The sequence below is a fragment of the Colletotrichum truncatum genome, assembly GCF_014235925.2.
Source record: "Colletotrichum truncatum strain CMES1059 chromosome Unknown Contig_0002, whole genome shotgun sequence".
In the NCBI taxonomy this organism is placed as follows: Eukaryota; Fungi; Ascomycota; class Sordariomycetes; order Glomerellales; family Glomerellaceae; genus Colletotrichum; species Colletotrichum truncatum.
Genome location: NW_027222399.1, coordinates 6,467,678 through 6,494,626, shown reverse-complemented (window position 1 = coordinate 6,494,626; position 26,949 = coordinate 6,467,678). Strand labels below are relative to the sequence as shown.

General features: G+C 47.3%; 8 protein-coding genes across 8 annotated transcripts; 3 read left to right on the top strand and 5 right to left on the bottom strand.

Moving 5' to 3' along the window:
* Window positions 1–1,620: 1,620 nt before the first annotated feature.
* On the top strand, window positions 1,621–3,015 carry CTRU02_204733 (uncharacterized protein; the record flags this gene model as incomplete). Its single annotated transcript, XM_036721211.1, has 1 exon — window positions 1,621–3,015. The coding sequence occupies one exon, from the start codon at window positions 1,621–1,623 to the stop codon at window positions 3,013–3,015; it is 1,395 nt and encodes a 464-aa protein (XP_036587195.1).
* An 894-nt stretch (window positions 3,016–3,909) lies between these two features.
* CTRU02_204732 (rhamnogalacturonan acetylesterase) lies at window positions 3,910–4,739 on the bottom strand (the record flags this gene model as incomplete). The annotated part of the gene is made up of 2 exons (XM_036721210.1): window positions 3,910–4,561; window positions 4,618–4,739. The coding sequence occupies 2 exons, from the start codon at window positions 4,737–4,739 to the stop codon at window positions 3,910–3,912; spliced, it is 774 nt and encodes a 257-aa protein (XP_036587194.1).
* Window positions 4,740–8,334: 3,595 nt separating this feature from the next.
* On the top strand, window positions 8,335–10,032 carry CTRU02_204731 (Non-reducing end alpha-L-arabinofuranosidase BoGH43A 6; the record flags this gene model as incomplete). The annotated part of the gene is made up of 3 exons (XM_036721208.1): window positions 8,335–8,500; window positions 8,560–9,909; window positions 9,962–10,032. 3 exons carry the CDS (start codon window positions 8,335–8,337, stop codon window positions 10,030–10,032), a joined length of 1,587 nt encoding a protein of 528 aa, XP_036587192.1.
* A 1,818-nt stretch (window positions 10,033–11,850) lies between these two features.
* Window positions 11,851–13,348, bottom strand: CTRU02_204730 (Exopolygalacturonase A 2; the record flags this gene model as incomplete). Its single annotated transcript, XM_036721207.1, has 4 exons — window positions 11,851–12,078; window positions 12,153–12,214; window positions 12,268–12,552; window positions 12,661–13,348. 4 exons carry the CDS (start codon window positions 13,346–13,348, stop codon window positions 11,851–11,853), a joined length of 1,263 nt encoding a protein of 420 aa, XP_036587191.1.
* A 1,206-nt stretch (window positions 13,349–14,554) lies between these two features.
* On the top strand, window positions 14,555–16,337 carry CTRU02_204729 (Quinate permease 6; the record flags this gene model as incomplete). The annotated part of the gene is made up of 5 exons (XM_036721206.1): window positions 14,555–14,583; window positions 14,644–14,833; window positions 14,901–15,051; window positions 15,106–16,027; window positions 16,085–16,337. 5 exons carry the CDS (start codon window positions 14,555–14,557, stop codon window positions 16,335–16,337), a joined length of 1,545 nt encoding a protein of 514 aa, XP_036587190.1.
* Window positions 16,338–16,992: 655 nt separating this feature from the next.
* On the bottom strand, window positions 16,993–19,493 carry CTRU02_204728 (uncharacterized protein; the record flags this gene model as incomplete). The annotated part of the gene is made up of 7 exons (XM_036721205.1): window positions 16,993–17,930; window positions 18,000–18,210; window positions 18,288–18,367; window positions 18,420–18,513; window positions 18,573–19,013; window positions 19,092–19,260; window positions 19,327–19,493. 7 exons carry the CDS (start codon window positions 19,491–19,493, stop codon window positions 16,993–16,995), a joined length of 2,100 nt encoding a protein of 699 aa, XP_036587189.1.
* An 879-nt stretch (window positions 19,494–20,372) lies between these two features.
* On the bottom strand, window positions 20,373–22,075 carry CTRU02_204727 (uncharacterized protein; the record flags this gene model as incomplete). Its single annotated transcript, XM_036721203.2, has 2 exons — window positions 20,373–21,446; window positions 21,554–22,075. The coding sequence occupies 2 exons, from the start codon at window positions 22,073–22,075 to the stop codon at window positions 20,373–20,375; spliced, it is 1,596 nt and encodes a 531-aa protein (XP_036587187.2).
* A 2,519-nt stretch (window positions 22,076–24,594) lies between these two features.
* CTRU02_204726 (phosphate-repressible na+ phosphate cotransporter) lies at window positions 24,595–26,475 on the bottom strand (the record flags this gene model as incomplete). The annotated part of the gene is made up of 3 exons (XM_036721202.1): window positions 24,595–24,797; window positions 24,860–26,320; window positions 26,403–26,475. 3 exons carry the CDS (start codon window positions 26,473–26,475, stop codon window positions 24,595–24,597), a joined length of 1,737 nt encoding a protein of 578 aa, XP_036587186.1.
* Between the last annotated feature and the right edge of the window lie 474 nt (window positions 26,476–26,949).

Sequence of the window (26,949 nt, the reverse complement as noted above, 5' to 3'; positions counted from 1 at the left end):
GATCTGAGTGTATAAGTTTGCATAGTAGATGCGAGACAAAGATATGAAGTCTACAGCCTGACCACCAACCACCAACGGTAAACCAAATCCCGATACACTATTTCGGAGTTAGAAATTGAGCGATATAAAGAACACGAGGCAATTCAAACACACTCGCCACAATGGCACGTTCTTGCAAGAGGATTGGCTTAAATACGAGGCTGCTGAAAGCTAGGCAGCAGAGTGTTACTCTTTTCTTTCCTTTTGGTGTGGAAATCTCGTCAGGCCAAGTTTCTTATCCGGCTCGCATGTTCAGCAAGTTTTCCTGCTCTTTATCGGACATTTGAAATCCGAAAGACCCTTTTCCAGTGAGCGGTGACGATGCGATCCTGATTTCAGGTTGTGGTAGCAGATATAAATATGGACATTGCCGCATGATATCATACATGTAAGTCCTTCTGACTTTGCTACCATATCGAATCCAGTTCTGAATGGTTAGAAATGCCACCATGTAGCGTGAGAAAGCCAGTCAGAAGGGAGGTGGTTGGTGACTTAGATCTCTCATAGCCAACAGTTTAGTGTACTGATAAACATTTCTGTGTTGTCAATACGCTCTGGCGGTGACGCAAGTAGTAGGTACCTGCTCCAGAAGGTCATTGCTGTACCCGAACGATAGAAAATTTTAACGAAACCAGAAGACCACCGTCGCTCTTTCGAGACAATCATAGGCGTCATAACCGAGTAGCTAAGATGGCGGTGACATCATTAATACTAGGTAATGTTTTCACTTATTGTCCCTACCCAGATAGCAGGAGGTTCGAGGTACAATAGTGTTGATAACGGAATTGTAGCATTCAATACTGATGCATCATCTCATTGTGCTAGTGTTTAGAAGGAAGAAGGTCCAGTCGCTATGAGTCACCTTAAGATCTAAACGGGGCCTGTTTCTCATGTCCTCATCAGGCCGACCGTATAAACTCACTTGTGCATTAGTAGTGATATATATACATTTATTGACTGATCAGGTACTTGTTAAAGGTCTGACTGTGTAAACTATGGTACTAGAGCAATCTTTGATGCTTTACGGCGTTCAATCTCTAGTTCTCTAGGTAATTTAAGTTTTTCGGGTTTGACTGTAGATAGACCTAAAATCGCGTGGGCAGCCCGGGTTCCTAGGAGACCGATACAGCCCTACAAGTGATTAGTTTTATGGGACGGACTATTTTTAGAGGCGATCTCAATTTTGCCTCCCGTGCCGACATCCGTAATTCAATTTCACCGGCCATGGACCTCCGATCGCCGTCTCAGTTGTGTGGCACTAACAGAATCAGGCCCATTTTTTCGGGCCGAGTGTCTGGGCCTCACAGTAATATTTCACGTCAGCTACCCCATAGATTCTGCTCTTATGGAACCATTTACGTTGCTCTCTCTCTTTTCCAGCGCTCGAAATGTTAGGTGCTGCTGCTTTCACCCTGGGGCCCTTTCTCCCGCTTCATGGGGTGTTGTCTTGTTCTGCACGCCTCCAATAACTGATCTCAGCAAATTTCAACCTTCACCATTGTACCCTTGCAGTTGCATTCTGAAGTAGTGCTTATAGACTTTCCTACCTGATTGAAACCACCTTCCTGACTCTCATAAACGATGGAAACCCCGAAAACACCCTCGGCTGCCGTTGGCCATACAGATGTTACAGTCGAGGCCGCAAATCATGAAGATACCGATACGGCTACATCTGATGTGGCTCAAGAGCCTTTTCAGGCGTCAGGCGGGAGCAGCTTTACCGTCAACAACTCGAGAATATACAACTCGGATCACGTTAGCTTGATCCGGCGCCGTGCCAAATGGATGCCTTTGAAAGCGGGCAGATTGCGAAACAGTCTACTAAGCACCATGGGACTTCTTGAACTCGCCAACGCTGGAGACTTTGCCGCAAATGTGTGGAACCAAATTCCTGTCCCAATCTATGCCATAGTTTTTATGGCTCTTGGAGGAACATTGGCCTTGGTTATTTCGATTCTGGCTCTTAAGGATACGCTACTTAGCTGGGATAATGTTTGCTATCTGCGCCAAGAGCGGAGAGTGCTCAAGGAGGAGAAATCGGAACGCATTAGGAGAGGCCAATCAGTCATCTTCATCGATACACTATTAGACCTCAACTTTCGGGAACTCGGTAGCGAGATAATGAATCGGTTTGGACTCGACATCTGCAGCGGCTTCGGTGCTTTTCTTATTAGTATCGGAACATATATGGCGATTGGCGGGGCCAATCACCGTATATGGTTTGCCAGCAATCTGCTGTCTGGTTATATTGGCAATGGGCCCATAGCACTTTACGGCTGTGTCAACGTTGTGTGGTCCACATACGTTTTTCTCCGAGCCTACGAGCATCGAAATCTTGCGGTTTCCCATCTTCGCTTTCAAGATGGTCAAGCCAAGAACCTCGTTGGAAGACGAACCCGCAATGTGCATATCTACACCGTGGCCAGCGGTGTGAGCAGCTTAGTGGGCGGCGCAGCGTCTATGGTCACGGCTACGAGATGGCAAGGCTACGTTGCTCTAATTCCAGTCATATTGTCCTCGATGTTCTACAATTCTTGGCTTCGTCGTACGGTATCTTATGACAGGCCTCCTGTCGGCGAACCGTCTAATTTGACCGAAGACACAGTCATTCGCGAGCTGGAACTATCTAACGTTAAGTCCAGACTTATCAAAGATCAATCGTTACCACTTCATAAGATGGTACCTGAAGGGACATCGCTGGAAGCTGTTCTCCACTTTATTACTGTCAATGATCTCCTAGAGAATCTTTGTGTTCGTCTTATGCAAGATGGGGCAATTTCTGATGTTCTTGCGGATCACGAAGCGAAGGACATCACCATAGAGGCAAGGTACCTACTTCAACTACCTAAAGAGTTTCACGCGAAGATAATAGAGGTCATGACCGAAACGATAAGAAAGGACGGGCCACAGCATTTTGAATACCGGCAGCGTTACCTTGCTGAAGTCCTAGGCAGTATCCTACACTCATCTTATTAAACCGAAAGCAATACGGCTGAATAACTCCCAGACATTGCTCATATGAAGCGGACTGAGCATTGAATGCCTATGGATATGTCTGGAAGCTCGGAAGTTAGTTGGTATAACGAACAGGATTCGTACTTAGACTTAGTTTTTATGGTGAAATGTATAATTTTAATGCCTAATCACCCATAGCTCCTAAGACTTGACGAATTCATTCAATATCTTGTCGCATTAGCGAGGATGTAACAGAAATTTCAGTTTCAGAAGTGACATTGTTATAGGTAGCTAGTGTTGATGTTAGTGTACATAGACTCAAGACGATCGACCACGGTAAGACACAGGTATTGGTATTAATAACTCTTTTACCTATTGCTTTAATTTTGTCACTGTAAGAATGTTTTACTGATGCAGAGACTTGTATTTTGACTATCAGTTAATGGGCATGGCTGTTAGATATAAATTGGCCTTTTCGGACAACGCCCCTCGCTACTTGAAGCACGACAAAATCGCTTTGGCAAATCTCCATTTTGGAAGACATGAGTAAAACCGGATGTTCATAAGGCGTTCACTTCGGTGGGACTTTGAGGTGCCTTTTGGTAGTAAGATATCTCTGAGCATCCGTAACAAGGCTGAAGAAGCGTAGCAAACGTTCTTCACTTTGCGGAAATCCACAGTCGACCGGGATGAGCGTGTGAGATATTTGGATGTATCTCAGCCGAAAATATGGGTAAAATGGTCAAGGTTAGTGGTCCTAACAGAGCTACAATATACAATGCCTTCAATTTAGGCCTATTCCATCGTCGGTTACCCTCAATTTCCAGGTGACTGCCAATAATCTCTTATAGTATTATCTCGATCATCGGTTTATCGGTAAGTTGTGACTCGCATTGAAACCGGAGATTGGTACCATTAGCAGGCCGTCACCGATACTGACCGACCGGCTGCGTTCAACTGGCCCTTGAGACCACCACCACCAGATCCACACTTGAGGGCCTGAACAAAGGTCTGCGCATTAATCCTAGCGCCTTCCCAGTTTGTGTGTGTCTTGTCATTGGGATAGTAAGTCGTCGCTTTGGTTTGTCCCATGGCCTGAAAGGTCGCAACTGAGTACTTAGTGTGGTCGACATAAGCGACGCCTTCTTGCTGCGCAACCTGCTCGGCATATGTCGCAAAGGCCCAGTTAGACTGCAACTTGTTGCCGGACCAGTAGTTGCGATTGACCATGCCAGATAAAACAGGGATGCCCTTCTTCGCTTGAACATCGGCGATCATCTTGCGAAGATAGAAGCCAAAAGAATGCACCGTCTCCTTTGTACCTGTCGAGGTCGTGACTTGGACAGAGTCGTTGCCGATGCCGGGTAGGGTGAAGCGGTCCTTGGTGTCTGTGCGAGGGTCGCCATCATCGTTGTGCCCCATCTCAATAACAACGAAGTCACCTGCCACTGTATTCTTCAAAAGTGTATCCCAAAGTCCTTCGTTGATAAACGAACGAGTGGAGCGACCATTTTTTGCGAGGTTGCTAACCGGAATACTCAAGTAGTCTCCGATGTAATAGCCCCACCTGCAAGCCAGTAAGTCAAGTTTTCTAAGTTGATTGTTACTAGGCAAGTTGCTTACCCCTGGAGAACCGAGTCTGCAGCATAGTTTGCGGTTGTACTATCGGAGCAAATCAGAAGTTTGGCATCGGCTGAAATAACAGTAACAGCCGCCACAGCCGTCTGGAAAACCGAGAACTTCATATTATATAAGACGATGATGTTCAAAAGAGTGTGTCAAAAGTACGATGCGAAGATGGGTTACCTCTCTCAATGTAATTCAAGGTGCGTGTAGACTTTACACCTATATAGTTGATAGAACGGGGCCCATGCCGCGAGTGCCATTTACCGAGACGGAATGTAAAGTCATTCTTCCTCGAATGAGCAGATGTACGGAGTAGATTAGTTGCCATCTAGGCGCAATTCAAGGGGTTTAATTAACTCATTTGATTGACGATAGACGAAAAAGGGAATCTCCCTTCGTGCGGTCGATCAATGGCGGGGGAATCGTTGTGCCCAACACGTTATTCTAATGGTGAAGGGGGGTATGTGGAGCTATTCCCCCGGGGTAATCCATAACCCCACCACGTTCCTGAACAGAGGTAAATCCACGTACCAGAACTGTATGTTTGGCCACATAACCCCTCCCACATACTGCGCTAGATCTATAGCGCCAGCCACTTATTGCAACCTGCACATGTGGCAGCATGGGGATAACTCTCCTGTTAAACTCAAGATACGGTACACTGGAATCGATCGAGCTCTTGTTGATGAGCAGGCTGAGAATCAGATAATATCAAACATTGCGCAATTTGCGGGCGAACGGATGGCTGTCTTGCCTAACAATCCCCGGTGCCTTTCCGATATCTTGTTAACGAAGTGGCATCACTGGTCTCGCCTAAGGAATTGGGGCATAACCTCACGGCACCGGGTTAATCGGCAGTCGCCGAGCGCAAGTTGACAAGGTTCATGAACTGTTCCAAAATATACGCGTACCTAAAGTTTAAAGTCACCGTCATCAACCATGGTGATTGGCGGTCTTGAAGCCCATCCCTGAGCCTGTCCGATAGTCGAGGAGCCAAGATCCAAATAAATTACCGAACAAAACCCTGGAAAGCCAAGACCTGTGGGGACGATTGATCCGTCTACCCGTGAGCGGGCATAAACTCAAACAGCGAACAGATGCTACTTAATCATTGGCTCTTCACAGCGTAGCCGTGCGCATCAAACCTAATTGAGAAATCACGAGTTATCGTTACAGACTATGACCTTTCCTCTAGAAGCCGACTAACCGAGACAATCACAACCTATACTTGTCTACCCCTACTGTCCGCCAGGGACTAAGTTGTTTGTCAGCGTTATTGGTCAAGTTATTATTTCTCCGTTGACTTCTGAGTCTATGCATGGGGCTGACAAATTATTACTAACCAAGACAATTTTGCAAGTTGGCACAAGCCCTTCATGCTCTTACTGGTAAACAATTGCAATATGAGCCTAGTCTTATGTAAGCTGGCGGAGATGATAGATTGGATGTTACAACACAAACCCTCGGGATATATTTCTTTCGGTTAGTATGAGTAGTAAGGTAGCCGAGGGCGAATGAGGTATCGGCGTCATCGCAGGCCAGATGAAGTTGTTGATATGATGGAGTAAAATTCCAATACGCTTTAAAAGGCTGCTCAACTTCGTGTTATATGTGAATCCAACTAGTCTCACAGATACACAAACTGTGGGATGGAACCGGCACAGAATCGCTCAGTAGAAGTGGTGTTGTTGGTGGAAGAACTAACTAGCTAACTAGAGGGCTGTGGAGGCTGGCTAAGACCAGTGGTGGCGGCCGTCAGCCCACGTGACGGGCTGGCGAGGCCTGCCACCCACACAAACCTTGGTCCAAAGCTTGGCCGTATGGATGTTTGTTCTTGATATTGTATTGTGTCTTCAAAAATGTCAATGGTCAAAGGTGGAATAGAAGACTATTCAGTCGATTCACGCATAAATTTAAGTCTACGTTTATACATATCTTTGAGATGAAGCCAAAATGCTCAGTCAATCTATTTTGATTGTCTAATCATGTACCCTAAATACTTCGGCTGGTGGCATGAAAGATGTAGTTGGTTTACATCAGCGGGGAGTACCTCAAGCAACGGCTGCGCACTAGCAGGCGAGAAAGTTCGCGACAGGAATCTCCTTGGGCAATTAAATTCAAAAAGTCGTCTCACTACGTCCATGACGAAGGTTCACGAGTCAACAATGTCATTGTGAGGCCAAAGCCCTACATTTCCCAGATTGACACTGTGGATGACAGCACAGCTACGGTACCTCCCTCAGCGTGACCCTAGTGTCACAGTTCAACTACTTACTGGCATTACTGACGCTCACACACCCTCAGTACTGTTTGACTTTTGCGGCTAATATATGTTTCTCTTTTCCGGCTTTACGACCTTGAGCGGTTGTTTCGGTCTCTATATTCCTTGGTGTTCTCGCAGGCTTCGAAAGCTTGTGCATTGTTGATTTTGTGTATTTCTTTATGATGCTCTTTGTAAATTACGAAGGCCAGTCTTTCACTTTGCACATATTTACTGGTTTTGCGGTCTTTGCAATGACCTTTCTTTCCCTTTGTTGGAGGGAAGAGTTGGACTTTCAGGATGTTAAAAGCTTTGAATTAATCGGTATCCTTCCGACTCTAGGATGAGCCACGCACTTCTCTATGAAAGAAGCCATTTATTTCATTTGGATACAGACTGCCTGCACCGAGATATGTGACCTTGAGCCCTTTCCAGCCAAACAATAGAAGATGTGAACTCGATACTCAACCGAGGTGGGTTTTCTGGTGGCTATGAGTACTTTGAATAGCAGTAATTCTATGGAAATCTATATAGAGGCCCAGTTTACAACGTAGGTGCTTCTTTATATGAGGTCCCTGTTTTTCTTTCCTAAAAGAGGGTCACTCTAACATCGTTCAACGCCACTCCCCCTCCGGCAATTTCTCAAACTGTTGAATTGCCTTTAGCCATATGGCGATACACGTTCCAACGTACGGGTTGATCAAAGGAATTTTGTTAATTCCGCGATGATTCTTGTAAGTGCTAACTAAGTGGTGAAACGACAACTACCCCTATCGTACGAGAGACCCTGCCATCCTTAACTACGGTCATGCTAGTAGTATTATTCCAACACAAATTTATAATTCTACATCCTCTTCTTGCTAGATATTGGTAATGAATAGCTTTTTTATGTTTCTTTGCGTACTGTTTATGCCCATCAACTACTCATGTTAGTCACAGACCGACAACCTTCAGTTTTACAAAATTAAGTTCCTATTGAGTAATCTGGCGATGATGGCGGACATAAATACTAGCACTGGCCGACTTTCAGCCAATCTTTAATCCGTTGGCATTGGGTGTCAATTGCTAGCCCAGATAGGCAGGCAAGTCAACGTACCACCAGCAAATCGAAACACTTGTGCCATGTTATAAATGCGGCGACGACATTACTGTCTTTTGGAGTATTTGAATTCAGGCAAAATATCCCTGTTGCCAATGATCGACAACGCATATACTGCGGGGGCGCCAAAAATTTCAAGAGCCCCTGCTCAAAACCTCCAATAGCTTGCAAGTCCGAAATCGAGCTCTTGAATGCATGGTTGACGCTTTTCTAATAGTGTATTCGACAGTATATTACAACCAAAATTCTAAGTCAAGTTTCTCAAGCAAGTAAAAGGAAACTGAGAAAATTCTTTTATCTGTCACTTCAGCACATTTCGGCAGAGAATTGAAGGTGATTTGTGAAAATAGCAACCATGTCCAAATCTATGAGCTTCCAAAACCCGATTCTCCCAGGTTTCTACCCTGACCCATCCGTCGTACGGGTAGGAGAGATATTTTACATGATCAATTCGAGCTTCCAGATATTTCCTGGTCTCCCCATTCACAGGTCGACGGACCTTGTGCACTGGGAATTGATTGGTGAGTCACCATCGAAGTATCACGGCTTTACAACCCCAATACTGATGCACAACCTCAAGGCCATGCTATCTGTAGAACGACGCAGCTGGATTTAAGCTATGCAGTTACTAAAATCAACCGGCCGGAGTTTGGGGAATATTTTACTGCCGGATTATACGCCCCTACAATCCGACATCATGATGGGATATTTTACATCGTTTGTACAAATCTAAAAGGCCGATCAGGCATGTTTTCCACAGAAGATTTTGCACCCGAGAATTTCATCATCACATGCAAAGACCTCACAGAACCGACTTCGTTCAGCGATCCGATCTATTTCGACTTTCACGGCATCGATCCGAGCCTTTTCTTCGATGATGATGGCAAGGTATTCATGCAAGGAAGCTGGATCCATGGCTATCGCAAAAAGCCAGCAACAGTCATTCGTCAAGCTGAGATCGATCTCTCGACGGGAAAATACTTGTCAGATCTGAGAGACATCTGGGCTGGCTCCGGAGATAAAGTTCCTGAGGGCCCGCACCTGTACAAGCTGGATGGGAGCTACTGGCTGCTCATTGCTGAAGGCGGTACTCATCGTTCCCATAAAATCACAATGGCCTGCTCCGACAACGTCTGGGGCCCTTACGAGTCATACCAAGGAAACCCGGTTCTGACAACTCAGGGTCCAGGTCACCCTATCCAATGCGTCGGCCACGGTGATCTCTTCACCGATGCCAATGATGAGTGGTGGTGTGCAATGCTAGCACGTCGTGAGTACGGTAGCGCTTACCCTTTGGGACGTGAAACGTACCTGGTTCCGGCAGTGTGGCCGAAAGGCGCTTTTCCAGTGCTAGAACATGTTGAACTTGAGCAAATTGTGGACTCAAGACATTGTAACCAAGACCTCCTGGCCGGTCAACCAACTCAGGCGCCGCGGAAGGTCACATTTGAATGCCCTCATACCCTGTTTTTGCGAACCCCTAACCTCCAGACTGTCAGTCAGGGATTAGAGGACAACACACTCTGTCTCAGAGCAACACCAGCGGAACTTGGTTGTGCCGATGGCTCTCCTACCTTTGTGGGCCGCAGACAAGTTTCCTTGAAATCGAGTGCTTCAGCTGTGCTTGACTTGCAGAGTTTACCGGAGGACGGCCACTGCGGTTTGTCTCTTTACAAGGACACTTACCGCCACGTGTCACTCGATGTGAACAGTAATGGCCAGCTGTCTCTTGCCCTGGTACACCAAAACCAGAAATTTGCTTTCGTCAACAGCACATCTATCGTTGGTTGTAGTTCTATTAAGCTGATCATCAAGTCTACCGCGGATACATACAACTTCTCTTACGAACTGCTTCAAAACGAATGTTGGCAAGGCGAGGCCAATGTTGGCACTGTGAATGCAGCAGATTTGAGTGGCGACGACTTCACAGGTGAGCTCCTCTCTTTGTGCTTGGACGAAGAGTCGGAAATGACAATTCTCAGGTACGGTTTACGGGATATACGCTTCAGGCACATCGGGCACTGTTACGTTCAAAGACTTTACCATCGAGTAGTGGACTTCAAACACCAAAGATATCAAGGCTTCAGGCGCTGCATTGTAGTATTGTGGGATTCAGCACAATAGTTCGAATGTAAAGCACATAATAGTATTGTCAAGGCATAGTTTTCTTCCAGGAAAACTCGGGAATTGTATTAAGCTACCACATCACTCCTACTCGTTGGTAAGAAGTTCGAGAATCTGTTACTATGATCATACTGTGGTGGGTCTCATTGTAGTAGATTCGAATTGAAACAATACCTGTCCACTTTTGTGTCGCATTGTGTGATGCAGCGAGAGGATTCTTTTTACAACATTGGTTACCGTAGCATGACTGATTTCCTCTGCTCTTAGCTATGTATGAATAATTATAGTCAACTTTGAAAACAAACAGTCGTCGCCATTAAAGATGTAAGTTTCCTACAATGACGTATGTTCTATTTGCCGGCTTCGCTTCCCCACGACCGTGAGAGGCTAGTAAAAGGAGAACTGGAGAACCTCGACAGAAGCTCTCGTATTGGGGACTGTTGTGAATACTGTGTGATATTCACTAGTACATCCAAAATGGACTTTTGACCTGCGTGAGCCTTTTGCTTGTCACCGCAAGCCATGTTGAAAGAAAAGATGTGCCCATACCTTCTGCACGTTGTTTTTCCACCAATTCCTCTAAGATACGAAACCGAAATGTATGATCACATGCCGACAAGTACCTGGTCATTCATTTCAAAGCTAACATTACAATCTCTTGCAGATCCCCACAATCAGGTGCATGATGTTGGATCATTATTCTTCCAATCTTTCAACAGGTGTTCGTCCTGGCATAGAAGCGATGTACTTTAGGCTAAATGGACATATCTCGGGTCAGCGATGTGCATGCAGGCAACAAGGTGGGTGGCATGGGGAAGCGACAGGGGACAAGACATGGATTCGGCCGAAACAACAACATGAACGATGAAACTCATTCCAAAAGCCCCAGGCTGTGACATTATTGTCAATGAAAGGTATATCAGGCTAAATGAGGCTTTCCAGGGTGTTATGTGCGGCTACATGCGGCGCTATGTGTCGGCGATCAGCAATCAATGCCAACGAAACACTCAAATTGTGATTTTGGCAGTGACATTAGTGTACATTGACGGCAAGTACACACATGTTAACCAACAAAAGCTCGAACTATTAAACATCAATGATCTAATGGTTATACTACGTCTTTCCATCGCAATTGGTAAAATTATCCACGAATCGGTCCATTTGAAAAAGAAATCTTATAACAGTTCTTCACAGATGAGCAATGTGTGATGGCTTTCATTCAATAAAGTAGCTGTAGATGATTACTTTGCAATAGGCGAACCAACCTCTAACAAACAGTTCTTCTCTTATGCCGTTCTGTGGTTTTGCCAAGACTGTCGGCTTTTTGTTCGGGAATATGACCTCGAATAATCAACTAAATGTTGCCCAAGATAAAATCTCATTATGATAGCAAGGAAGTCACTCATAAACATACATGAAGTGGTGCTTTTGATTTTCTCTACAGCTACTTCTCACAAATATCCACAACTTGATTTCTTACGCGAAACGTAATTCCTATGTATGGTCTTTTATAGATATAAGCCGCTAATGATGATGTCTTGCAGCACCAGGAGTGTTGTAGAAAAATGTCGCGAAACCACTAGAGGCGAATTGAGGTGGTCTTTCCATTACATGATCACGAAGATCGAATCAGAATTGCTTGAATAACGACAGGTGAACGTAGAATATAACAGGAAAATAATTTTGAAGCTATAAAATACTAGTAAACTGCGAGGAGCTCCCGTCCAATTAAACTATCAATCAATCATTAAGGTCCCGGTTCTTTGCAATTGATCTTAGCATTGGACTGGTCAAAGTTGTGACAGCCAAAGAAGGCTGGCTGACCTCCAGCCGGCTTCACATTGATATTACGGGCAACTATGCCTGTGCACACCGTGGGAGAGCTGCAAATAATTTCGCCAACCCGAGGAGCGTATTTGCTGCTCGTCGTACCAGAAAAGTCTAAAAACGTGATATCCTGTATTTTGAGGCTTGCCTAGGCGTTCCAAACAACATGTCAGCACTACATGTGGGAGGGTGAAGTCAAAGATTTAAGCAATTGCAACTGACCGGATACAAATCACAAATTGTCTGATTCTTGGTGTAGTAGCATTGAGAGATGGAAATTGCGTCTGCCAATTTGTTAATGTATTTGAAGATGACGTTGAAGTATAAGAAAACCTACGATCATTGCCAACATTATGAAATAGCTCATAAGTTACATTGCGAACCCAACCGCTACCGCCCCCAGAAGCAGCAGGGTCACTACCAGGAGGCAGGCCGGGCCAGACCTTGATGCGAGCCCCGTCCGAGGCTTTAGACATAGTGATGTTGTAAATATAAACATCTTCAACGATGTCAACCTGATCGCGGTATTGCCCAAGGCTGCCAACGGATATTCCGTGTGAACCGGTACAGTCAAGGCCCTGAACGACGACTGAGGTCGAGTTTGGCTTGAAAGAAACGCAATCTGTAACGACTACTTTAGCATTTGCCAACAGCTGTCAGCGACCTGTGAGATAGTGCAGACTCACCGTCTGTGTTGTTGATTATAGAGTTTTGAATCACAATCTCGTACTTCTGTAAGTATCCCATCCGTCTGTATTTTTGGCTGGGGCAGACTTGTTTTTCTGCTCAACGTCCAGTGAGATGTCGCTGACAAGAATGTTTGAAGAATTGGAAATAAAGTTGAACCAACCTGGGCTGTTCCTCATTTTGAGCCCAGTGATGGTCGATCTATGCAATCCATCCGTCCCGAAAAGAGTCGGACGCAATACATTCTTATCAAGAACCATGGCGTCCCAGTACGCCTGGCCGAGACCATCGATGATACCCTGGCCACCGCCATAGATATTCACATCAGAGCCACCAAACCTCCAGAAGAGACTGACTGACTGAAAAGGGTAGTTGAACGTTTTACCCGGCCAATGCTTAGGGTCGCCCTTAAAATAGATCTTACCAAAGATAGCAAAATCCACATGGTCCAAGAAGGTAAGGTCAAGTGTCGACTTGATGGTGTAGGTGCCGTTGGGAAGGTATACTGTACCGCCCTTGTTGCAGTCCCTAGCAGCTGAAAGAATAGCTGGTCCAGCATCGTCTTGATTAGCCTTTACGACGCAGACCTTGTCGCGATTTGGACCAGCTGGTAATTGAAAGTCAATGGGTGATTTAGGGGAAGCCGATATATTTGGGAAAGGCGGCAGGTTTGGCTGGCATGCTGCAAGAGCTGATGCAATAATGAAGTTGAATACCGCAAAGAACTGCATCTTCCTAGCTGGCTGAAGAGAATGTAAAAGCACCTAGTTGTCTAAAGATGATGAATGTTGTTGTTACGATTATTTTGTAGAATTTGAACGCTTTGCTTGCTCTTTTATTGTGATCGCTCTCAACGTTTGGTCCCCTGCCCATTCGCCTGTTTCCAGGCAGAGATGCCTGGTCTTGGGTTCTTTCTCAACCACCGAAATGAGCGTTAAGCTTGATTATCTCCAAAACATACATCTATTGACATTGTAACATTGAACTGTGATGTACTCTGCCGTACTTTTTTCGGAGCAAACATGTCGGCATCGGGATATGTCTGCCGGCTTCAGCTATCTCGTTCGATGTGTGCATAGAATTAAATACAAAGAAGCGTTACAATGATTGGATTGCTAGTATGCAGGATTGAGAATCCTTCGGTTGACGTCTTCCAGTCGGCGAGCTTCCCCGCATATGAAATCATTTAGTGGAGGGGCGCATGATAAATCTAGCACGATTATCTCACACACACCCCGAAAAGGATCCAACTTCCAACGCGCAGGTTGCCAAAATAAGCTTCCTTGCTTTTAGCCTAAATCTCAGCCACACCTTTGGGTAGACCAGACCAGGGCCGACTGTGGACATGTAGGATGATCATTCAAACGCTTCACACAGTAGACGCAGTTGGAAGAATGGCATGCATTCCAGGAGGTCAGTATGTTAATACTTCCTCCAATAAGAAAGATACATTAATTGCAAAATTGAAGTTGGAGACAAGTGTCGTACGTAAAGTCCCCTATTTGGCCACCATTACGAGAAAGATAGGCCATCCCCAGAACCGCTTTGGGTAGTTTGACATGCAACCTGTGTTTGCATAATGCGATTTACGTATCACCAAGGTTGGAGCTAATTTAGCCTAAAACTAACTGCGTTTTCTAGTCAGGAACAATGCCATTAGCTGATTCCTTTTACGACATCAATGAACAGGGTTCTGTGATGTATTAACAAACCATGGCGCTGGGACAAGAACAGAGAGCCGTTATTAGCCTACCTTGGTATAGTAAGCATAGTCACAGGGAAGGAATTTCATACTACACTCATAAACACCTATATCAGGGAGCTAGCTATCACTCATTCGAACCTGCCAGACCATTTGGAGACTTTCCACTTTGAAGATTTAGCAAGAAAGCATCGGTCGACAGAACTTCAAAGTCAATTTCACCTTCCTATGCACTATGCCGAGCAAGCAATTAGTCTACAATTGGTGAGAGCAGCTAATAATTACTGTTGATAAGTTTCACTTTTTCGCTAAATTTACATGTAGGTATGTCGCCCTTGTGGCGGCTGGATGCATGATTCTTATGGGATACGATGCATCTGTCTTCAATTCTGTTCAAGTTTCGCCTAATTGGAAGGCCCATTTCAACACACCCAATGCCCACATGATCGGACTCATAAATACCACCTACACTGTTGGGGGTATTGTCACAGGCTGGTTCTTCTCTGGGCCTATTGTGAGTAGTCTCCTACCTATGTTCAAAATCTATTTGCGGAGATTTACTGATGTAAATGAGTGACTAGGCAGACTATTTCGGCCGCCGATGGGGAATGGGTATTGGCTGCATGATCACAGTCGTAGCCACTTTCATCCAAACTTTTACTCCGTGGCATCAAATTGGTGTTTTTATTTTCGGTCGTATCTTAATAGGCGTAGGCCAAGCCGTAGCCATCAGTGAGTTTCCACACCATCTCTAGCAGAGGTCTTCTGTGACTGATTCACCGAAAGCTTCCGGTCCTATTTATATCGGCGAAATAACTGAGTCGCATATTCGCGGAAAGGTCATGAGCTTCTGGCAGATGTTCTACTCAGTGGGATCTTTCATCGCATACTGGATCAACTACGGTGCTGCCCAACGCCGTCAAACACTAGGGGACTGGGATTGGAAGATGGTGGTGATTTTCCAGCTCATGATGCCTGTCATAATCATTGCGCAACTGCCATTCATTCCTGAGTCCCCACGATGGCTTATCAGTCGCCGTAAAGATGTTGAAGGCGCTCGGAAAGCCTTGGCAAGAGTTAGATCAGAAACCGACAAGGTTGAGGAAGAGATTAGGGCAATTCGTGAGGCTATCGAGTACGAAAAAGAAGCTCAGTCAGAAGGTTGGAAGGCTTACCTCGCTTTATTCAAAGACCCCAGCATTCGAAAGCGACTATATATCACGTTCTTCATCAATGTTGGGCAGCAGTTGAGTGGGCAAGGCACGCTTAACAGCTATTCATCGACTATTTACGCCAAAGTCTTCAAAGATTCTAATACCATCAACCTTATCAACGCCTTGAACGCCACATTCGGAATTTTGTTTACACTTAATGCTGTATGGACAGTGGATAGATATGGCCGAAAGTTTCTTTTCTTGGTCGGTGCCTGCGGCATGGCCATGTGCACTATGCTTATTCCTGTTGTTGGCCTCACAACCCCGGGAACTCAGGAGAAGAGCCAGCCAGTCGGCATTGCCATTACCTTCCTTGCCTTTCTTTTTGCGTTCTTTTACAAGCCAACCTGGGGAGCAACTACATGGACATATACAAGTGAAGTCTTTCCACTCAACGTCCGAGGTCCAGCTGTTGGCATGAGTGTGCAAATGCAGGGCGTGGCCAACACCATATTTCAGCAGTTTTTCCCCATTTTCTATCAGAACGAAGGATTGTAAGTTTAAATTCACTGGATGAAACTATTAATACGTGTCGCTAACCAAGGTATCAGAAAGACATTTTTCTTCTTCATGACCACGAATGTATGTCTTGCATGTGTCGTCTATTTCATCCTGCCGGAAACTAAGCAGGTTCCTCTTGAAGAAATGGATGCACTATTTGGAGGAGTGAATCACGTCGAGAAGGGTGCTGCAATTTTTCATGAGGCCGATGCACAAAATGAGACTGCTGCACATGTTGTCAGCAGCGAGAACAACAAGGGACAAGATATCGAAATGGTAGAGGGCAATGAGAGGAGGGTTTAATATTGAATTTATGGCTTAACCTTTCAATTAAGGATAAAGTGTTATGGCAGTGGTTGTCATTTGTTGATTTGCGGGAATGGAAATAGGAGTCGATGTAACTAAGTGGGCACAAGGATTGATGAGCTACCGGGATTGTGTTACATGAAGTTTTGCATGCCCACAGTGTGTACAATGAGTTCAAAACGAATTACCTGTTGCCCTAAAATTATTTGATAGAAAAGTTCATGGGTCGTTCAGCATGAACTGCGTTCATGCTTCTTTAAAAGCTGCTCTGTTCATAGCACACAGTTGACCCCCGACACTTTGTCACAAACGCTGTACCTTAAGCTAAGCGAATTAATGCTTTAAGCCTGTCACATGAAGCTGACCGATAAAAATAAAGATTTTATTTTCCTTTACTTACAATAAAATTATTCCTTCCATTGAGCTTTGAGTTATACAGCATGTTCTCTGGCTGTTTCAATTTAGTTTGGCTACGTCTTATCACTTGCTATTTACCATCCACCGTACGGTCAACGCGTCCACTTTTTCAGAATGCTCTTTCTAAGAAAGACTGCTTTGATCAAGGCCGAGGTAGTAGAGGTTATTATTGCATCAAAGTTTAAATAAAAGCTCCATCTGATCCACCAGAATTCCAGAAATGAATCTCGTATCATCACACTCTTTGAACTCTCGCCGACGTATCACCCCGCTGCCATGAGACGAAGTCATGGTATCCGAACTTTGGAGGGTATTCCAAAGGCTTAAGCTTCTCCGGGGTGGGAAGTAGCTTGTCAAGAGTCTTATTAAGCACATCGCCTGCCACCCCGCGAGCGTTTTCGACCCGATCACCAACCCATGATCGGAGTCCTTCCCTCAAGCTCTTTCTTGTTGGGTACCTTCGCTCCTGTTCCTCTCTTGCCAGCTTCTCACGAGTCTGCCTCTCGAGCAGCTTGTGGTTGATGCTGATGAATAGTCGCTCCCACATACCGATTCGTTCCTCACGAAGGAAAGTATTGTCGGCTTTGGCCCACACCCAGTTGTTTGCAGCCTCTTCAAGCTGGTAAAGATCAGACTCATAAGGCAGTTGATGAACAACAAGCTTTTGATCAGGCTTGGAGTCGACGGGAAATCCGCCATGAACCGACGAAACCTTCCCAGACAGCGTCTCGTATACGGAACCAAAGCTTTTGTGAGTGTCATTCTCGATCTGGGATGGTTCGGTACTTTTCTCAAGTTTATAGCCGTTCCCTGTGAGCGCGGGGCAGTCCCATTCACCGGCATCGTCCAAACCCAGTCCGTCATAGAGGTAGCGGATACGGACAGAGGGGTGGATCAGTTCATTGGGGGCCTCGATGACAGCCTTTCCACCATCCTCCTTGTATCCACCTGGAGTGCGAGTGCCGGCAACGGTGTTAACGCCCTTGATTCTCTGCCAGGGATACCAAACTGCGTTGTAAGCCTTGTCGGGCAAAGCTGACGTCGCAGAAGGGCTCGAGATCTTGCCCTTCGCCCATTCTCTGGCTTCAACGCCTTCTTCCAGTGTCCAGAAGATACGCTTCATCTCAGGGGTGCTGAATTCCACACCGACCGAAGAAAGTTGGTCAGCCATCCCTATAAAACGGGTGAATCAGTTTAAATTCTCAGAAGACTGTATTAAAACATGGAAAAGGAAGAACGCACAAGCCAGAGCGATAGTCGCGATCTGCTGGTCCTCCCAGCCGCCACCAACGTTACTGTGGCTTCCTGGGAACCAGACCTGACGAAGTTTGGTCGTAGAATTTCCCTTTTTACCCCAAAGAGTTGGGCTAAAGGCAGTTCGCCATTCATCGAGAGCAAGCGCATGGAAGGCATGCTTGACATTGGGGTGGACATTGAGGCTAGCGAATCGAAGCTAAGAAATGCCTGTTAATATCATCTATAAAAGGTCACGGGTTGAAAACCCCAGAGAATTCTTGAAATAAAACATACTTCGTCGGCGTGCCGATCCCTGCGGATCTTTTCCCAAGGCATCTTGGGCCATCCAAGGCTGCCGACTGTGTCCCACACACCTGTGGTCCGATTAGCCTGATGCACAGATCAATTCTCTTCAGAATAACTTACCAACAGCCTCAACCTGTACGTCCAGTGGGACGAAGAAAAAGCCTTGCTTCCCGTCTCTCTCCTGCTTTTTCTTCTCACATAGAATCATTTGGTGCTGTGCAATGTTTCAGCATAAGATACAACGCAACTCAGTACCAGAGCTGATGCACATACCTTTTCAAGAAGGTCACGATACTTTTTGGCCATAAGCGCGAGATCCATTCCTCGTCCGGATGGAGACTTGCATTGAACCATTTTCTCAAAGAACTTGTTCTTCTCCTCCTCGAGATCCTTACGCATAGTGGCGTGGTCTCTTTTCTCTGCACGACCATCCGCGGCCTTGAATCTCTCAAGGCGTTCATAATTGGACAGCGTAAAGCCAACAAGGTGGTCTTCCTTATTAAAGCTCGTTCCGGGCTTCCATTTGGGGAAGTTCTGATAGTCATGGAAGATGTCACCGAAGTTTGCAAGACCAACACGGTTGAGCAATCCAATGCTGCAAACCATACCTGAAACGGATCGCGCAGTGAAAGCACCTCGGGAGAAGCCGATAATAAAAAGTTCATCTCCAGGGTTGTAGTTGTCGCAGATGAAGCGGTAAACGTCGGCAATGTCCTAGTAAACGGAATATGTGTCAGAGAGCGCTGTACGGAATTGAGGTTACCGCGACTGAGTCTTTCTCGGTCGGCATACCTGCTTGACACCCTTTCCAAAAACTCCACCAAGATACTGCGCTACTTTGGACTCCTCAGTTCCTGCGCCTCGGTGGTAGTATACAACCTGTGGCATTCCAGTGCAGCACTTATGGGCCACAGCAGCTGCTAGACGGGATACATTGGTGGCGATGTTTCCCTTTTGGTTTCTATAAAGCTCACATTGCATTAATTATCTGCAGCGTGGCTGGTAATTCGGCGGTTCAAAGTCTTACGAGTTGTTCCATGTTCCATCACAACAAACGATCAGACGTTTCTTGTTCGCGTACCCCTCTACCGAATGAGCGCATGGCCCAAGTTCCGGTGCCGAAAACCCCGAAGGAGGCTCTGAAAGCTGAAGTTCAGAGACCCACGTAGCGTCATCGGTAGATGAGTTCGCCATTGTTGCAGATGTGATAGTTGTTGAGGCTGTAGTATGAAGTCGGTGGTTGCAAAAGCAAGTGCCAAATTTTACCCTAAGAGGGCACAATACGAAGATATAAACCAAAGATAATTAAGTGACGTGATCGCCGCTGAATGCTGCCGAAAGTCCGCGACGAGACATTAATTCAAGAATAAAAGCCACTTTGATTGAAAAAGTAGAATGATAGGTCGGCAAGGCTAGGTCTCACCCTGGCGTGGCGTTCACCATGCCTCGAAACATGTAAGACAATCGCGAACGCATGGTGAAAGCGCAGAATTTCCTTGTGATCGATGGATTCTGTTCTCAGGGAGTGCCAAAGTATAGTCTCCCATCTTTGTTCAGTCAACCGAGTATGGAAAGAGATTGTGAAGGCTCAAATATTGATCGCAGCATGTAAAGCATAAACATTCTGCAGTCAAGCGTTTGCCTTGATGCGGCATTCTGAAAGCTTGGCCAAGTCAGGGCTTATAAGAACCCATTCCTGCGACGTCAGGGAGGCACAAAAGTCTTGTGATAGCATGAATTCGAATTGTGAAGATCAGCACCATCTCTACCCCAATGCCAGTAGCCAATGGCCGCTACCAGGCACTAGCCCGCCTTGAGAGGCTTACGGGAAAAGCAAGCTTGGGCCTCGGAGAGGCAGATTACAACTGCTTGAGACATCACAGAGGAGAAATGCGGGCCCCTGAATCGGAAATTCCTTGCTACATGTAGGCATCGCTATTATTCTATCTTTAAAACTTTCTTACACGAACAGCTCTCACCACATCTCTGAACAATCATGTCCAAAGACGACCAGACCCAAGTACCCCATTCTAGTGTCAGAACACAGCTATGCTGTCCAACATCCAACACCCATCAAGAGGCACTTGAAGAGGCTCCGAGACGCTCATGCGGTTTGACCACAACTTCAACGCCATCTTTCTCGACGTATTCTGGCGTACGCCTATGCATCGTGTCGTCGTCATCTAAAACCAAATCCCTATCAAGCCTCTCATCTGAGATCATTTTAGGATTGAGGGCCAGAGAGCCTCTAGGAACGAATGTCGCGCAAATCACCACCACTGCTATGACAGTAAACTGAACGCCGGCAGTGTTTACAAGGCCGCTGTAAATGGTTCCGCCATTTTTGCTTCCTCCGCTGGCGTTATAGACACCATCCAGGTAACGACCTAGGAAAGTTCCAGCAACGGCGTAAAGGATGATGTAGAAGGAGTATAGAAACGCCATGACGGCACCGAGCGCTGAGATGTTCTTGTTGTCGGATTCCTTACGTGCGAGGGAGGCTTGGATGTAGGCAGCCAAGGACACATCTCCCGCGGCCCATCCGAAAGAGATTGGAAGAAATGTAGCTGCAACAACCCAGGCCTGAGATACATCGCGGGCTTGAGGCCTCCAGTAGGGGATGTACCAGACGATCAGTAGCATGAGGGCGTCAATTCGTAGCCACGGCATTGGGGTCTGAATGACGTTTGTGAACAGAAACACGCACAGAGCACCGAGCAGCTCTCCCAAGTTGGAACCTCCAACCATGATCTGCGACCAGGCCGACTCTCCAAGATAGCGCCGGGCGACGTGAGGAGCGATACCGTTCTCTAGATAACGATGCGCATATAGGGCGATAGAGTAGCCGGGGATGAGCCAGATGAATTTTCTTGATGTGAAGATGATTCTTGCGCCGACGTAGATCGACTCTCCAAACAGCCAGAAACCCCCAAGAAGTGCCTTAAAGTAGCTAGGACGCTCTTGCAGAATAAGGGATTTGTTGCGTTTGACGAAACCAAGATCAGATATGAAGAACCAAATGGTGGCGGAGACCGCGAAGCAAATCGGTGTGATGATAAAGCTCATGTTGTTTCCAAAGCGTGGGATAAGAACAAGGCCCGTGACGAATGCACCAGCTGTGCCAGTGAGCTCGTAGAAGATGTGGACCTAGATGACATTTGTCAGTGATGCCCTTGAAATGGTGGGACGAAAGGTGATGCTGGACAAACTCACGATAGAGTCCATCTTTCGCAACTTCTGGACATACCTCCAACAATGTCACGGGGAATGATTCGCCGGATCAGTTCAACACAGCCGTATGCAATTCCACTGATTGTGTATATCGGGATAATGGCATCGTTGGGATATTTGCCGTAGTAGGACCACTCGTTCTTGGGATGGTTTTCTCGGTAGGCCTCCGGGACAAAGGTACCCCCGGTAGCAGCGTCGAGGATCAGGAGAATGGCGGAGCAGAGGCCAAAGATGAAAATTGCGCACGCAAGGACGTTCTTGGTGGGAAATCTCTTGACAAGAGGCGCAATGATGATACTTCCCACACACTGTGCCGCTTGGTTGAGGCCCTGCAGCAGAGCCAGTCGTTCGAATGTCCTCGAGTCGGTTTTGTTGACAATCGATTCGTAGTCATATCGGTTAGTGGCGAGAGCCGTGATGGATCCGTTGAATGCTTCGAGGCCGAACTTGTAAACCATGATTCCCAGGATATAGAAAAGAAGGTTGCGACGCTCCTGGGGCGCGAAAGCCCGCAAGCTGTCGCGTAGGTCTTCAAAGTAGCTCATGACGCCGGCGCAACGATGAAGAGCATTGTACGTAGTTTGCTACGGGAGTATGTCTTAAGCAATCACAATACCTATATGGGAGCTCCTCAGTTGGGAAGGAAAGCTCAGTGTGAGGTGATAAGGTCTGCCAGAAAACGCCACAACGGCGGCCTGATTCCAGAAGGGGCCTCATGCAACGCGAAGGGGGCCACACAAAGCGCCATCTTCGGGCACGGTGATGACACAAAGTGTTGGAAGTGGGAGCCACGTGTGATCAACTGGCGTCTCCCGTACGCCAACGGCCGAACTCAAGCATTAGAACGATGAGAATAGCAATGAAACTCGGCCTAGTGCTAACACGAGCTGAATCAGGCATACAGGGGATGTGCATTTCGTGACCTTGTCGAGAGTGTGAAGCTACACCAGATCCTGACTTGGCGCCGGCGATATTTCCGGTTCTTGGCAAGTATCCCATCAGTATATAAGATGAGACGATATCCCTTCGCATACACTGGGCTAGGCCTGTCTTTTCCTCCATGCGTCGCGTTGAAGGAGCTGTAGAGGCTGTGGTCGCGATGCCAAGACCATGTCAATAGATATCCAGCATTTTGCGATTGCTGTCATCCAATCGTCTTGGCACGGGGTTGTCTCCATGCTGCGCTAACCCAATTGGAAACTGAAGAGTTGCCAGGGATGTGATCATAAACATGCTCAAATTTGTGCTCAGCGCAGAGTTATCCAGTTTTGGATTTTGTGCACTTTCAGCGTCTCCTTGTCCTTTGGCTGCCTCACACGAGCTTGTTGGGCGAGGGCAGTAAGGACAAGATGCGAAACAGTGAGATAACTTGAAGAGTTCATTCATTGTGTTGAATGCAACTCCTTTTCACTGCAGTCGTGTAAATATCCAGCTCGATGTAAAACCACACTTGATAAGTCGCACGAGATCGAAGGACACCGTGGGCCTAGATGATGCCAATGTCAATTAAGCTTTCTCACACAGCTGGGGTATGGAGACTCTCCCACCTGGTTGGTAGTTATCTTGAAGCAAGACTCTTGGCTATACTGTTCCAGGAATACTCCAGGTCGGTATACCGCATTGTGATTCGTAGAGTGCTTCTCGTACGCAGCGTCTCGCCTCTCAAAATGACAACAAAAACTCACCCCTATACCCTAAGCCGTTTGAAGCAGCACCTTCGGCCGAAAGAAACGAGGACCGGCATCTAGACCACACCGCTGTCTGACACATTGCCTGTCGCTCGTCCCAGATAGATGTGCAATCCCACACTGCGACATTACCTTCTCCCTCTCCAATGCTAGGTATGGCCATGAATCATGCCTCAACGGGTCTAATCGTCCACGCAAGCGACGAGCTGAGCGCCAAGACAAATATAACAACAGTCAATCACCCGCCCTCGCTGTCGTTCTTTTACTTCTTTCGCTGTTTGCCCGAATTCAGCTTCCTTTTCCATCACCGAGTGCCAAGACCAGCCATTTTGATCTTCGTCATGCTCGTGTGTTCTCCAAGCTTGTATGAGCCATTTTCCAACAAGTCAAACGTCAAAATTTCCTTCATCCCTCTTCCAATCGCTCAAAAACATCAGTACCGTCGCCGCCAAGGCGCACAAGAAACCCAGAGCTTTCATACTCCAGGGAACAGATGGACAAATCCAACTCTTGCCTCGAAATCCGGGTTGCTTCCGCATCAACTCCCAAACTCTTTCAGGCAAGCGTCAAAAGTGGAAAGGGTTGCTCTCCAAGAAAACCTGTCCAAGCACTCCCAAAACCGTACAATCCCATTTGTTTCTCCCACTCATCTCCCATTCCCATTCATGTTCTGGTCAACTTATATCGCTCAAACGTGGTCTTGGCGCTTCACCATAGCCAGACACATATCATTGGTCTTGGCATCACCATACAATATCCCCTTCGGCCATGACAGAGGCCTCCTCTTACATCAGGAGCAGTGCTTGTCCTTTTATATGACTTTTTACCGTCCACTTCGCTGCTTTCTCATCTCAGACTACCAATTTTCTCACCCTAATGACATTGTTAGGGAACTTCTCAAGGGTATGACAGGTTGCAACTGACCTCAAAATGACCCAATGCACCACCAACCTTTTTTTCTTGTTGGAGATTTATTCCAAGCGCTTGGTCAAGTCATATTGCCTTTGATCGATTGCCTCGAGCAAGCAAAGACACCATGACACTTGGTCAAAAACTCTCGTTGGCATAACTCACGTCGCAGAATTCTCACGACTTCACTCGATCAATCACAGTCATCTAAATCAATCTTGTAAGCGGACAAAATCCTTTGGTACATAGTTTATTAAATGGCACAACACTAATGAGGGTATGAGTAGTCTATGTGTCCGGAGAAAAAAAAAGAAAGGATACACAAAAAGCTTTTTGAGTACAAGTTCCAGAGGGAGGAAACAATTTCCAAGTTGCGCCGGAGACCGAGAAAGACTCCGACCAGAGATAGCCAACCGTGGACCAGAATTATTAACGTTTTAAATCATGTCGTCTGCAAGGTGGAAGATTTAGCTGGCCATGCCCCAGCGGGGGGCGTTGACGATGAGGCCAGTCAAGCAACCCGAGATAATACCGGCAGTGGGCAGAGTGATGATCCAGCCCATGTAGATCCAGCCAACCATGCGCCAGTTGATGGAGCGCCAGGTACCAGAGCACAGACCGACACCGACGGTGGCACCAGTGATGCACTGGGTGGTAGAGACGGGGAGCTCTATTTCTGAGGTTAGTACTGATGAATGTTCCCAGAAGACAAACTCTGTGGGGAAAACTTACTAAGACGGGTGGCCAGGATAATGGTGCAAGCAGCACCCAACTCCATGGAGAAACCACGAGCGGGGGAGTGCAGCGTCAAGCGGTTACCGAGGTTGCGCATGATGTTGTATCCGTAAGTCCAGATACCGAGGGCAATACCGGCACCACCGAAGCAGAGAATCCAGATGGGGACCTCGGACTTGCTTCCGGAAAGCTTGCCGGTGTTCCAGATCTGGTAGATGGTGGCGTAGGGGCCGATGGCGTTGGCGACGTCGTTGGCACCGTGGGTGAAGGAGGCAGTGCAGGCAGTCATGACTTGCATGAAGGAGTACAGGAACTCGGCCTTGTTGTCGTAGTGCTGAACGCGGGCGTGCATCTCCTCCAAGTCACCGGTGAGGACGCTCTCCTTCTTCTGCATGTTGACGATGTCCTGGTCGACACCGGACAGGAAGACCTTCTTAACGAACCAGAAGAGAACGGGACCGGTGTGCCAGGCACCCTCGGGGCGAGGGCCGACGATGGGCTTGTGGACGTAGTCAGCACGGGGGCGGGGAGTCTGAGCCTCGGCGTCGGCGTTGTCCTGGACAATCTTCTTCTCGCCGTCGGCGGAGCCAGACTCAACATCGTTGCTGTGGGTCTGGACAACACCGCCACGGGCAGCGTCAAGCTCCTCCTTGGTCATGTGACCAGCGTAGAAGTCGCGAATACCACCGGCAGCTCCTTCGGGCTGGAGAGGAGGCTCAGGGCGGCGGAGAAGAAGAGGGCCGAGGGCAATGTGGTACCAGCGGAGCTGCCAGTCATCCTTGAGGACGATGCGGTACAACCACGGGACCAAAAAGATGGTGATGATAAGAGCCCATGCGGCACCAACACCGACGATCATACCGGCAGTCTCGGCGTCGTTGAAGGTTACCTTGATGGAACCACCCTTCCAAACGATCAACATGGTGAGCAGAGAGGCGGTGATACCGAAGTAGACGGGGGCGAGCATGAGACCCTTCATGACAGGGTTTCTGCGGAGCATGACACCGTACTTGGTAATGGTGAAGATGATGGCACCGAAGGCACCAGCGAGACCAGGAGCGATGATCCAGGCGAGGAAGACAGAGACAACACCAGAGTCAATGCTGCCGCTTGCCGAGGTCCAGTGGATGTTCTCGGCGCCGATGAGGGCAACACCCATACCGATGACACCACCCATGATGGAGTGGGTGGTGGAGACAGGGAGACCGATCTTGGTGCAGAAGGTGAGGTACATAGCAGAGGCAGTAACGGCGCAGCACATTCCAAGCATGAGAAGAGCAGGGTCGTTCTCGAACATGTCAATATCGACAATCTTGGTACGGATGGTGTCGGCTACACGGGCACCGACACCGACGGAGCCGGCGAATTCGAGAATGGAACCAAGAGACATGGCCTGGATGTATGAGATGGATCGGGATGAGACCGATGTGGCCCAAGAGTTGGCGACATCGTTGGCACCTGTTGGATGCTTCCATTAGCTTGCAATGTTCAAGATGAGTGTTTGGGTCGGGGAAGGGTGTGAGCGTCTGAGTGGACGCACCAATGTTCCAAGCGTCAAGGAACGCGAAGATTGTGCCAATGGCAAAGATATAATCGTACTGGTGAAGAGCCATTTTTATCGGCTGGCGCAAGCGCGCTTAAGATGGTCTTGTTTTCTCTGGAGGTCGATTCTGGATGTGAAGGAATGTGTCGGACTGAAATGCAGAGTGATGCAAGTCAAGTCTGTCTAATGCAAAGTAGGATTGAAGAGATCGAAGACCCTTTGTATGGCGCGGGAAGCAAGGCCGGGGAGGGGGATGATGTTCGAGAAGTCGACATGGAAGCAGGAGGACAGAGACCGGGCGGATGCACAAGATATATACCAGGACAGGAGGAGTGTCACAGGCGAACCATGGTCCATGGCGAGTGTGGTGGCCAGGGTCGTGCGACGAGCCCGGCAAGGTACTGCCTCCATGTCTTCGTCGGGCGTGGGAGACAGCCCAGCTGCAGCGGCGAGTGCAAGCTACAGACCAACATCAGCAGAAAATGGAACAAGGGCATGCCACACTCCATTCTGCAAAACGCAAATCCGCCGGCAAGGGCTCGCC